At 39.9% G+C, this 15105-nt stretch overlaps 1 protein-coding gene across 3 annotated transcripts in view; it reads right to left on the bottom strand.

Moving 5' to 3' along the window:
• cfap161 (cilia and flagella associated protein 161) overlaps positions 1–15105 on the bottom strand; it is a 38494-nt gene that overhangs the window by 2303 nt on the left and 21086 nt on the right. The window contains exon 9 of one of the 3 annotated variants that reach the window (XM_071405107.1): positions 14883–14974. The exons of the other annotated variants lie outside the window; for them this stretch is intronic. Within the exon in view, the coding sequence (XP_071261208.1) occupies positions 14917–14974 (58 nt within the window). The 3' untranslated portion in view covers positions 14883–14916. Of the gene's footprint in view, positions 1–14882; positions 14975–15105 lie in introns of those variants that run through there. 3 annotated transcript variants of the gene reach the window in all.

Here is a 15105-nt window from a genome sequence, read left to right as displayed (position 1 = left end):
AAGAGTTATATTCGGGAAAAGCATAACTGTAATCTGAAGATTTTCCGTGGTGCCCCGACTTCCTAGTTAATAAAATGTACATTATTAGTTTAATCACGTAATAATAATTACAGAGAATCGATTTGATAAAAATAACAGTCTTCACCTTTAATGATGCCAAAGACACGACACATGCACGCCTCAGCCAGCATCCTTAAGATACTGGGCACTGTGTATGACAAGTCACTTAGATTAAGAACTAATGCAAGACCACTCGCCCATCACTGTGATCTACACAACATGGTGAGGGGGTCCTACCTTCCAACAAGAAGCCTGAAACACGGCTACATCTTTCGTGCTTGGATTATTGCCTACTTATCTGTGCTGCTCACTTACAAAGTCATCACACACATATGGTCACTGTTCTCAGATACAACTATGGTTCCTAGGGTTAAGGTTAGAACAGAACATTGAAACAATATAATTTCCCTATAATGCTTCTTGGTCTTGGAACAACCTGCAAAATACTTTAAAACTGGCAGAGAGGATGTCACTTGTTGAGTTTAAAGTTCTGATATAATAATGTTGTTGACCACTGGACTGTTGTTCATGTATTGTGCTCCCTATGTATAGTTGAAGTCGGAAGTTTACATACACCTTAGCCAAATACATTTAAACTCACTTTTTCACAATTCCTGACATTTAATCCTAGTAAATATTTCCTATCTTAGGTCAGTTAGGATCACCACTTTATTTTAAGAATGTGAAATGTCAGATTAATAGTAGAGAGAATGATTTACTTCAGCTTTTATTTCTTTCATCACATTCCCAGTGGGTCAGAAGTTTACATACACTCAATTAGTATTTGGTAGCATTACCTTTAAATTGTTTAACTTGGGTCAAAGTTTCGGGTAGCCTTCCACAAGCTTCCCACAATAAGTTGGGTGAATTTTGGCCCACTCCTCCTGACAGAACTGGTGTAACTGAGTCAGGTTTTGTAGGCCTCCTTGCTCGCACACGCTTTTTCAGTTCTGCCCATAAATATTCTATAGGATTGAGGTCAGGGCTTTGTGATGGCCACTCCAATTCCTTGACTTTGTTGTCCTTAAGACATTTTGCCACAAACAATTGTTGGAAAAATGACTTGTGTCATGCACAAAGTAGATGTCCTAACTGACTTGCCAAAATTATAGTTTGTTAAGAAGAAATTTGTGGAGTGGTTGAAAAACGAGTTTTAATGACTCCAACCTTAGTGTATGTTAACTTCCGATGTCAACTGTACATGCTGACCATCTTCTGCTGACCTCTTGGCCAGGTTCACCTCGCAAAAGAGGTTTGCAACCTCAAAAGTATTTTACTGATTTAAATAAAAAATACTACTACGTACTACTACTACTACTGTCGTATTTTTTGCCATACAGTTATGCTAGACGCAATAATACACAATGTTACAACTGTAGTACTACTAGCTACCACTATTAAATCAAATCAAATGTTGTTAGTCACATGCGCCGAATACAACAGGTGTAGTAGACCTCACAGTGAAATGCTGAATACAACAGGTGTAGACCTTACAGTGAAATGCTGAATACAACAGGTGTAGTAGACCTTACAGTGAAATGCTGAATACAACAGGTGTAGTAGACCTTACAGTGAAATGCTGAATACAACAGGTGTAGTAGACCTCACAGTGAAATGCTGAATACAACAGGTGTAGTAGACCTCACAGTGAAATGCTGAATACAACAGGTGTAGTAGACCTCACAGTGAAATGCTGAATACAACAGGTGTAGTAGACCTCACAGTGAAATGCTGAATACAACAGGTGTAGTAGACCTTACAGTGAAATGCTGAATACAACAGGTGTAGTAGACCTCACAGTGAAATGCTGAATACAACAGGTGTAGTAGACCTCACAGTGAAATGCTGAATACAACAGGTGTAGTAGACCTTACAGTGAAATGCTGAATACAACAGGTGTAGTAGACCTTACAGTGAAATGCTGAATACAACAGGTGTAGTAGACCTCATAGTGAAATGCTGAATACAACAGGTGTAGTAGACCTTACAGTGAAATGCTGAATACAACAGGTGTAGTAGACCTTAGTGAAATGCTGAATACAACAGGTGTAGTAGACCTTACAGTGAAATGCTGAATACAACAGGTGTAGTAGACCTTACAGTGAAATGCTGAATACAACAGGTGTAGTAGACCTCATAGTGAAATGCTGAATACAACAGGTGTAGTAGACCTTACAGTGAAATGCTGAATACAACAGGTGTAGTAGACCTTACAGTGAAATGCTGAATACAACAGGTGTAGTAGACCTTACAGTGAAATGCTTACTTACAGGCCCCTAACCAACAATGCAGTAAAAAAATAAAATACGGATAAGAATAAGAAATAAAAGTAACAAGTAATTAAAGAGCAGCAGTAAAATAACAATAGCGAGACTATACACAGGGGGGTACCGGTACAGAGTAAATGTGCAGGGGCACCGGTTAGTTGAGGTAATATGTACATGAAGGTAGAGTTATTAAAGTGACTATGCATAGATGATAACAACAGAAAGTAGCACCGGTGTATAAGAGGGGGAGAGGGCAATGCAAATTGTCTGGGTAGCAATTTGATTAGGTATTCAGGAGTCTTATGGCTTGGGGGTAGAAGCTGTTTAGAAGCCTCTTGGACCTAGACTTGGCGCTCCGGTACCGCTTGCCGTACGGGAGCAGAAAGAACAGTCTATGACTAGGGTGGTTGGAGTTTGACAATTTTTAGGGCCTTTCTGTGACACCGCCTGGTAAAGAGGTCCTGGATGTCAGAAAGCTTGGCTCCAGTGATGATCTGGGCGGTTAGCACTACCCTCTGTAGTGCCTTGCGGTCGGAGGTCGAGCAGTTGCCATACCAGGCAGTGATGCAACCAGTCAGGATGCTCTCGATGGTGCAGATGTAGAACCTTTTGAGGGTCTGAGGACCCATGCCAAATCTTTTCAGTCTCCTGAGGGGGAATAGGTTTTGTCGTGCCCTCTTCACGACTGTCTTGGTGTGCTTGGAGCATGTTAGTTTGTTGGTGATGTGGACACCAAGGAACTTGAAGCTCTCAACCTGCTCCACTGCAGCCCCGTTGATGAGAATGGGGGCGTGCTCGGTCCTCTTTTTCCTGTAGTCCACAATTATCTCCTATGTCTTGATCACGTTGTGGGAGAGGTTGTTGTCCTGGCACCACACGGCCAGGTCTTTGACCTCCCTCTAGGCTGTCTTATTGTTGTCGGTGATCAGGCCTCCCACTGTTGTGTCATCGGCAAACTTAATGATGGTTTTGGAGTCGTGCCTGGCCGTGCAGTCATGAGTGAAATGGTAGTACAGGAGGGGACTGAGCACGCACACCTGAGGAGCCCCTGTGTTGAGGATCAGGGTGGCGGATGTGTTGCTACCTACCCTTACCACCTGAGGGCGGCCCATCATGAAGTCCAGGATACAGTTGCAGAGGGAGGTGTTTAGTCCCAGGGTCCTTAGCTTATTGATGAGCTTTGAGGGCACTATGGTGTTGAACGCTGAGCTGTAGTCAATAAACAGCATTCTCACATAGGTGTTCCTTTTGTCCAGATGGGAAAGGGCAGTGTGGAGTATCTGTTGGGGCGGGAAGTAAATTGGAGTGGGTTTAGGGTTTCTGGGATAATGGTGTTGATGTGAGCCATGACCAGCCTTTCAAAGCACTTCATGGCTACAGACAACAGTGCTACGGGTCGGTAGTCATTTAGGCATGTTACTTTAGTGTTCTTGGGCACAGGCACTATGGTGGTCTGCTTAAAACATGTTGGTATTACAGACTCAGACAGGGAGAGTTTGAAAATGTCAGTGAAGACACTTGCCAGTTGGTCAGCGCATGCTCGCAGTACAAGTCCTGGTAATCCGTCTGGCCCTATGGCCTTATGAATGTTGACCTGTTTAAAGGTCTTAGTCACAGCGGAGAGCGTGATCACACAGTCTTCTGGAACAGCTGGTGCTCTCATGCATGTTTCAGTGTTATTTGCCTGGAAGCGAGCATAAAAGTAGTTTAGCTTGTCTGGTACGCTCGTGTCACTGGGCAGCTCTCGAATGTCCTTCCCTTTGTAGTCTGTAATGGTTTGCAAGCCCTGCCACATTCGACGAGCATCGGAGCCAGTGTAGTACAATTCGATCTTGGTCTTGTATTGAAGCTTTGCCTGTTTGATGGTTCATCGGAGGGCATAGTGGGATTTCTTATAAGCTTCCGGGTTGGAGTGCCACTCCTTGAAAGCGGCAGCTCTAGCCTTTAGCTCAGTGTGGATGCTGCCTGTAATCCATGGCTTCTGGTTGGGGTATGTACGTACGGTCACTGTGGGGACGTCGTCATTGATGCACTTTTTGATGAAGCCAATGACTGATGTGGTGTACTCCTCAATGCCATCGGAGGAATCCCGGGACATATTCCAGTCTGTGCTAGCAAAACAGTCCTGTAGCTTAGCATCTGCTTCATATGACAACTTTATTATTGATCTAGTAACTAGTGCTTCCTGCTTAAATTTTTCCTTGTAAGCAGGAATCAGGAGGATAGAATTATGGTCAGATTTTCCAAATGGAAGGAGAGCTTTCTATTTGTCTCTGTGTGTGGAGTGAAGGTGGTCCATAGGTTTTTTCCCTCTGGTTGCACATTTAACATGCTGATAGAAATTTGGTAAAACGGATTTAAGTTTCCCTGCATTAAACTCCCCGGCTACTAGGAGCGCCGCCTCTGGGTGAGCGTTTTCTTGTTTGCTGGCTGGTGTGTTTACGGACATATTCAATCAATCCTTATCCCAGTCTACTGTTCCCACATGCTTCAAGAGGGCCACCATTGTTCCTGTTCCCAAGAAAGCGAAGGTAACTGAGCTAAATGACTACCGCCCCGTAGCACTCACTTCCGTCATCATGAAGTGCTTTGAGAGACTAGTCAAGGACCATATCACTTCCACCTTACCTGACACCCTAGACCCACTCCAATTTGCTTACCGCCCCAATAGGTCCACAGACGACGCATGCACACTGCCCTAACCCATCTGGACAAGAGGAATACCTATGTAAGAATGCTGTTCATCGACTAGAGCTCAGCATTTAACACCATAGTACCCTCCAAACTCGTCATTAAGCTCGAGACTCTGGGTCTCGACCCCGCCCTGTGCAACTGGGTACTGGACTTCCTGACGGGCCGCCCCCAGGTGGTGAGGGTAGGTAACAACATCTCCACCCCGCTGACCCTCAACACTGGGGCCCCACAAAGGTGCATTCTCAGCCCTCTCCTCTACTCCCTGTTCACCCACGACTGCGTGGCCATGCACGCCTCCAACTCAATCATCAAGCCTACCCACAGTGGTAGGCTTGATTACCAACAACGACGAGACGGCCTACAGGGAGGAGGTGAGGGCCCTCGGAGTGTGGTGTCAGGAAAATAACCTCACACTCAATGTCAACAAAACAAAGGAGATGATCGTGGACTTCAGGAAACAGCAGAGGGAGCAGCCCCCTATTCACATCGACCGGACAGTAGTGGAGAGGGTAGTAAGTTTTAAGTTCCTCGGTGTACACATCACGGACAAACTTAATTGGTCCACCCACACAGACAGCGTTGTGAAGAAGGCGCAGCAGCGCCTCTTCAACCTCAGGAGGCTGAAGAAATTTGGCTTGTCACCAAAAACACTCAAACTTTTACAGATGCACAATCGAGAGCATCCTGTCGGGCTGTATCACAGCCTGGGACGGCAACTGCTCTGCCCACAATCGTAAGGATCTCCAGAGGGTAGTGAGGTCTGCACAACGCATCACCGGTGGCAAACTACCTGCCCTCCAGGACACCTACACCACCCGATGTCACAGGAAGGCCATAAAGATTATCAAGGACAACAACCACCCGAGCCACTGCCTGTTCACTCCGCTATCATCCAGAAGGCGAGGTCAGTACAGGTGCATCAAAGCAGGGGCCGAGAGACTGAAAAACAGCTTCTATCTCAAGGCCATCAGACTGTTAAACAGCCATCACTAACATTGAGTGGCTGCTGCCAACATACTGACTCAAATCTCTAGCCACTTTAATAATGAAAAAATGTATGTAATAAATGTATCACTAGCCACCTTAAACAATGCAACTTTATATAATGTTTACATACCCTACATTAATCATTTCATATGTATATACTGTACTCTATACCATTTACTGCATCTTGCCTATGCCGTTCGGCCATCGCTCATTCATATATTTTTATGTACATATTCTTATTCATTCCTTTACACTTGTGTGTATAAGGTAGTTGTTGTGAAATTGTTAGGTTAGATTACTTGTTAGATATTACTGCATGGTCAGAACTAGAAGCACAAGCATTTCGCTACACTCGCATTAACATCTGCTAACCATGTGTTACAGCATTAACATCTGCTAACCAAATAAAATTTGATTTGATTATGGCGGAATATAGATCATTCAATGCTGTCTTAGTGCCCGCCTCTGACTGTGGTGGTATGTAAACAGTTACGAAAAATACAGATGAAAACTCTCTAGGTAGATAGTGTGGTCTACAGCTTATCATGAGATACTCTACCTCAGGCGAGCAATAGCTCGAGACTTCCTTACATATCGTGCACCAGCTGTTGTTTACAAAAATACATAGTCCGCCGCCCCTTGTCTTACCAGACGCTGCTGTTCTATCCTGCCGGTGCAGCGTATAACCAGCCAGCTGTATGTTGATAGTGTCGTCATTCAGCCACGACTCCGTGAAGCATAAGATATTACAGTTTTGAATGTCCCGTTTAGTTTAGTTTTAGTTTATTAATTCGACCATTTAAAAAAACAAGCACACATTAAACTTAAAAGCCGTACATGCACATGCATAAAATCATCGAGGATAACACACAATCATGTCTGGGACTTATTTCCATTGTGGTCCTCTTGAGACAAGATCGAACACAGTATGGCAGTGAAATAATAAAACTAAAACATAGAAGAAGAACATCTATCTCGTCATTCCAGTTACATCATAGGGGTTATTCATATGGGCACAGAAGACATTAAACATATTTTTACTTTACTTTTAAAGCTGTCCAGAGAGGACGTTGTTTTTATAGGCAGAGGCAACTCATTCCATTCTGAGGCTCCAGTATACAAGAAAGTACCTTGGTAGTTTAATCTTCCGCGTAGGTCATCTATTTTATTGTCCAAAGATTGCACGTTTGCTAGCAGAATGGAAGGAAGTTAGCCACAATATTACTACTATAATACTGCTATTACTACTATTACTACTACTGCTGTCTCGTATTCTTTACCATATGGAGCCCTGTTAGCCACAATATTACTACTATAATACTGCTATTACTACTATTACTACTACTGCTGTCTCGTATTCTTTACCATATGGAGCCCTGTTAGCCACAATATTACTACTATAATACTGCTATTACTACTATTACTACTACTGCTGTCTCGTATTCTTTACCATATGGAGCCCTGTTAGCCACAATATTACTACTACTGCTGTCTCGTATTCTTTACCATATGGAGCCCTGTTAGCCACAATATTACTACTATTACTGCTACTACTACTATTACTACTACTGCTGTCTCGTATTCTTTACCATACGGAGCCCTGTTAGCCACAATATTACTACTATAATACTGCTATTACTACTATTACTACTACTGCTGTCTCGTATTCTTTACCATATGGAGCCCTGTTAGCCACAATATTACTACTATTACTGCTACTACTACTATTACTACTACTGCTGTCTCGTATTCTTTACCATATGGAGCCCTGTTAGCCACAATATTACTACTATTACTGCTATTACTACTATTACTACTACTGCTGTCTCGTATTCTTTACCATATGGAGCCCTGTTAGCCACAATATTACTACTATTACTGCTACTACTACTATTACTACTACTGCTGTCTCGTATTCTTTACCATATGGAGCCCTGTTAGCCACAATATTACTACTATAATACTGCTATTACTACTATTACTACTACTGCTGTCTCGTATGCTTTACCATACGGAGCCCTGTTAGCCACAATATTACTACTATTACTACTACTGCTGTCTCGTATTCTTTACCATATGGAGCCCTGTTAGCCACAATATTACTACTATAATACTGCTATTACTACTATTACTACTACTGCTGTCTCGTATTCTTTACCATATGGAGCCCTGTTAGACACAATATTACTACTATTACTACTACTGTCTCGTATTTTTTACCATATGGAGCCCTGTTAGCCACAATATTACTACTATAATACTGCTATTACTACTATTACTACTACTGCTGTCTCGTATTTTTTACCATATGGAGCCCTGTTAGCCACAATATTACTACTATAATACTACTACTACTACTATTACTACTACTGCTGTCTCGTATTCTTACCATATGGAGCCCTGTTAGCCACAATATTACTACTATATTACTACTACTACTACTATTACTACTGCTGCTGTCTCGTATTCTTTACCATATGGAGCCCTGTTAGACACAATATTACTACTATTACTACTACTACTACTATTACTACTACTGCTGTCTCGTATTCTTTACCATATGGAGCCCTGTTAGCCACAATATTACTACTATAATACTACTACTACTACTATTACTACTACTGCTGTCTCGTATTCTTTACCATATGGAGCCCTGTTAGCCACAATATTACTACTATAATACTGCTATTACTACTATTACTACTACTGCTGTCTCGTATTCTTTACCATATGGAGCCCTGTTAGCCACAATATTACTACTATTACTACTACTGCTGTCTCGTATTCTTTACCATATGGAGCCCTGTTAGCCACAATATTACTACTATAATACTGCTATTACTACTATTACTACTACTGCTGTCTCGTATTCTTTACCATATGGAGCCCTGTTAGCCACAATATTACTACTATAATACTGCTATTACTACTATTACTACTACTGCTGTCTCGTATTCTTTACCATATGGAGCCCTGTTAGCCACAATATTACTACTATTACTACTACTGCTGTCTCGTATGCTTTACCATATGGAGCCCTGTTAGCCACAATATTACTACTATAATACTGCTATTACTACTATTACTATTACTGCTGTCTCGTATTCTTTACCATATGGAGCCCTGTTAGCCACAATATTACTACTATTACTACTACTGCTGTCTCGTATTCTTTACCATACGGAGCCCTGTTAGCCACAATATTACTACTATAATACTGCTATTACTACTATTACTACTACTGCTGTCTCGTATGCTTTACCATACGGAGCCCTGTTAGCCACAATATTACTACTATTACTACTACTGCTGTCTCGTATTCTTTACCATATGGAGCCCTGTTAGCCACAATATTACTACTATAATACTGCTATTACAGCTATTACTACTACTGCTGTCTCGTATTCTTTACCATATGGAGCCCTGTTAGCCACAATATTACTACTATAATACTGCTATTACTACTATTACTACTACTGCTGTCTCGTATTCTTACCATATGGAGCCCTGTTAGCCACAATATTACTACTATATTACTACTACTACTACTATTACTACTGCTGCTGTCTCGTATTCTTTACCATATGGAGCCCTGTTAGCCACAATATTACTACTATTACTGCTATTACTACTATTACTACTACTGCTGTCTCGTATTCTTTACCATATGGAGCCCTGTTAGCCACAATATTACTACTATTACTGCTACTACTACTATTACTACTACTGCTGTCTCGTATTCTTTACCATATGGAGCCCTGTTAGCCACAATATTACTACTATAATACTGCTATTACTACTATTACTACTACTGCTGTCTCGTATGCTTTACCATACGGAGCCCTGTTAGCCACAATATTACTACTATTACTACTACTGCTGTCTCGTATTCTTTACCATATGGAGCCCTGTTAGCCACAATATTACTACTATAATACTGCTATTACTACTATTACTACTACTGCTGTCTCGTATTCTTTACCATATGGAGCCCTGTTAGACACAATATTACTACTATTACTACTACTGTCTCGTATTTTTTACCATATGGAGCCCTGTTAGCCACAATATTACTACTATAATACTGCTATTACTACTATTACTACTACTGCTGTCTCGTATTTTTTACCATATGGAGCCCTGTTAGCCACAATATTACTACTATAATACTACTACTATTACTACTACTGCTGTCTCGTATTCTTACCATATGGAGCCCTGTTAGCCACAATATTACTACTATATTACTACTACTACTACTATTACTACTGCTGCTGTCTCGTATTCTTTACCATATGGAGCCCTGTTAGACACAATATTACTACTATTACTACTACTACTACTATTACTACTACTGCTGTCTCGTATTCTTTACCATATGGAGCCCTGTTAGCCACAATATTACTACTATAATACTACTACTACTACTATTACTACTACTGCTGTCTCGTATTCTTTACCATATGGAGCCCTGTTAGCCACAATATTACTACTATAATACTGCTATTACTACTATTACTACTACTGCTGTCTCGTATTCTTACCATATGGAGCCCTGTTAGCCACAATATTACTACTATATTACTACTACTACTACTATTACTACTGCTGCTGTCTCGTATTCTTTACCATATGGAGCCCTGTTAGCCACAATATTACTACTATTACTGCTATTACTACTATTACTACTACTGCTGTCTCGTATTCTTTACCATATGGAGCCCTGTTAGCCACAATATTACTACTATTACTGCTACTACTACTATTACTACTACTGCTGTCTCGTATTCTTTACCATATGGAGCCCTGTTAGCCACAATATTACTACTATAATACTGCTATTACTACTATTACTACTACTGCTGTCTCGTATGCTTTACCATACGGAGCCCTGTTAGCCACAATATTACTACTATTACTACTACTGCTGTCTCGTATTCTTTACCATATGGAGCCCTGTTAGACACAATATTACTACTATTACTACTACTGTCTCGTATTTTTTACCATATGGAGCCCTGTTAGCCACAATATTACTACTATAATACTGCTATTACTACTATTACTACTACTGCTGTCTCGTATTTTTTACCATATGGAGCCCTGTTAGCCACAATATTACTACTATAATACTACTACTACTACTATTACTACTACTGCTGTCTCGTATTCTTACCATATGGAGCCCTGTTAGCCACAATATTACTACTATATTACTACTACTACTACTATTACTACTGCTGCTGTCTCGTATTCTTTACCATATGGAGCCCTGTTAGACACAATATTACTACTATTACTACTACTACTACTATTACTACTACTGCTGTCTCGTATTCTTTACCATATGGAGCCCTGTTAGCCACAATATTACTACTATAATACTACTACTACTACTATTACTACTACTGCTGTCTCGTATTCTTTACCATATGGAGCCCTGTTAGCCACAATATTACTACTATAATACTGCTATTACTACTATTACTACTACTGCTGTCTCGTATTCTTTACCATATGGAGCCCTGTTAGCCACAATATTACTACTATTACTACTACTGCTGTCTCGTATTCTTTACCATATGGAGCCCTGTTAGCCACAATATTACTACTATAATACTGCTATTACTACTATTACTACTACTGCTGTCTCGTATTCTTTACCATATGGAGCCCTGTTAGCCACAATATTACTACTATAATACTGCTATTACTACTATTACTACTACTGCTGTCTCGTATTCTTTACCATATGGAGCCCTGTTAGCCACAATATTACTACTATTACTACTACTGCTGTATCGTATGCTTTACCATATGGAGCCCTGTTAGCCACAATATTACTACTATAATACTGCTATTACTACTATTACTACTACTGCTGTCTCGTATTCTTTACCATATGGAGCCCTGTTAGCCACAATATTACTACTATTACTACTACTGCTGTCTCGTATTCTTTACCATACGGAGCCCTGTTAGCCACAATATTACTACTATAATACTGCTATTACTACTATTACTACTACTGCTGTCTCGTATGCTTTACCATACGGAGCCCTGTTAGCCACAATATTACTACTATTACTACTACTGCTGTCTCGTATTCTTTACCATATGGAGCCCTGTTAGCCACAATATTACTACTATAATACTGCTATTACTACTATTACTACTACTGCTGTCTCGTATTCTTTACCATATGGAGCCCTGTTAGCCACAATATTACTACTATAATACTGCTATTACTACTATTACTACTACTGCTGTCTCGTATTCTTACCATATGGAGCCCTGTTAGCCACAATATTACTACTATATTACTACTACTACTACTATTACTACTGCTGCTGTCTCGTATTCTTTACCATATGGAGCCCTGTTAGACACAATATTACTACTATTACTACTACTGCCGTCTCGTATTCTTTACCATATGGAGCCCTGTTAGCCACAATATTACTACTATAATACTGCTATTACTACTACTGCTGTCTCGTATTCTTTACCATATGGAGCCCTGTTAGCCACAATATTACTACTATAATACTGCTATTACTACTATTACTACTACTGCTGTCTCGTATTCTTTACCATATGGAGCCCTGTTAGCCACAATATTAATACTATTACTACTACTGTCTCGTATTCTTTACCATATGGAGCCCTGTTAGCCACAATATTACTACTATTACTACTACTGCTGTCTCGTATTCTTTACCATATGGAGCCCTGTTAGACACAATATTACTACTATTACTACTACTGTCTCGTATTTTTTACCATATGGAGCCCTGTTAGCCACAATATTACTACTATAATACTGCTATTACTACTATTACTACTACTGCTGTCTCGTATTTTTTACCATATGGAGCCCTGTTAGCCACAATATTACTACTATAATACTACTACTACTACTATTACTACTACTGCTGTCTCGTATTCTTACCATATGGAGCCCTGTTAGCCACAATATTACTACTATATTACTACTACTACTACTATTACTACTGCTGCTGTCTCGTATTCTTTACCATATGGAGCCCTGTTAGACACAATATTACTACTATTACTACTACTACTACTATTACTACTACTGCTGTCTCGTATTCTTTACCATATGGAGCCCTGTTAGCCACAATATTACTACTATAATACTACTACTACTACTATTACTACTACTGCTGTCTCGTATTCTTTACCATATGGAGCCCTGTTAGCCACAATATTACTACTATAATACTGCTATTACTACTATTACTACTACTGCTGTCTCGTATTCTTTACCATATGGAGCCCTGTTAGCCACAATATTACTACTATTACTACTACTGCTGTCTCGTATTCTTTACCATATGGAGCCCTGTTAGCCACAATATTACTACTATAATACTGCTATTACTACTATTACTACTACTGCTGTCTCGTATTCTTTACCATATGGAGCCCTGTTAGCCACAATATTACTACTATAATACTGCTATTACTACTATTACTACTACTGCTGTCTCGTATTCTTTACCATATGGAGCCCTGTTAGCCACAATATTACTACTATTACTACTACTGCTGTATCGTATGCTTTACCATATGGAGCCCTGTTAGCCACAATATTACTACTATAATACTGCTATTACTACTATTACTACTACTGCTGTCTCGTATTCTTTACCATATGGAGCCCTGTTAGCCACAATATTACTACTATTACTACTACTGCTGTCTCGTATTCTTTACCATACGGAGCCCTGTTAGCCACAATATTACTACTATAATACTGCTATTACTACTATTACTACTACTGCTGTCTCGTATGCTTTACCATACGGAGCCCTGTTAGCCACAATATTACTACTATTACTACTACTGCTGTCTCGTATTCTTTACCATATGGAGCCCTGTTAGCCACAATATTACTACTATAATACTGCTATTACTACTATTACTACTACTGCTGTCTCGTATTCTTTACCATATGGAGCCCTGTTAGCCACAATATTACTACTATAATACTGCTATTACTACTATTACTACTACTGCTGTCTCGTATTCTTACCATATGGAGCCCTGTTAGCCACAATATTACTACTATATTACTACTACTACTACTATTACTACTGCTGCTGTCTCGTATTCTTTACCATATGGAGCCCTGTTAGACACAATATTACTACTATTACTACTACTGCCGTCTCGTATTCTTTACCATATGGAGCCCTGTTAGCCACAATATTACTACTATAATACTGCTATTACTACTACTGCTGTCTCGTATTCTTTACCATATGGAGCCCTGTTAGCCACAATATTACTACTATAATACTGCTATTACTACTATTACTACTACTGCTGTCTCGTATTCTTTACCATATGGAGCCCTGTTAGCCACAATATTAATACTATTACTACTACTGTCTCGTATTCTTTACCATATGGAGCCCTGTTAGCCACAATATTACTACTATTACTACTACTACTACTATTACTACTACTGCTGTCTCGTATTCTTTACCATATGGAGCCCTGTTAGCCACAATATTACTACTATAATACTGCTATTACTACTATTACTACTACTGCTGTCTCGTATTCTTTACCATATGGAGCCCTGTTAGCCACAATATTACTACTATAATACTACTACTACTACTATTACTACTACTGCTGTCTCGTATTCTTTACCATACGGAGCCCTGTTAGCCACAATATTACTACTATAATACTACTACTACTACTATTACTACTACTGCTGTCTCGTATTCTTTACCATACGGAGCCCTGTTAGCCACAATATTACTACTATAATACTACTACTACTACTATTACTACTACTGCTGTCTCGTATTCTTTACCATATGGAGCCCTGTTAGCCACAATAATCCACAATATTATTACTGTAGTACTACTACTTACTACTACTATTACTGCTACTACTACTAGTGCATTCTTTACCATACGGAGTCCTGTTAGACACAATATTACTACTATAATACTGCTATTACTACTGCTACTACTACTACAACACTACTTCTACTAATAAAATACTAATACTACTAATTCTACAAATACTACTACTTGCTACTGCTATAGTAAA

The sequence above is a fragment of the Salvelinus alpinus genome, chromosome 6 (assembly GCF_045679555.1).
Source record: "Salvelinus alpinus chromosome 6, SLU_Salpinus.1, whole genome shotgun sequence".
Lineage (NCBI taxonomy): Eukaryota > Metazoa > Chordata > Actinopteri > Salmoniformes > Salmonidae > Salvelinus > Salvelinus alpinus.
This window is presented reverse-complemented; position numbering and strand designations above follow the sequence as displayed.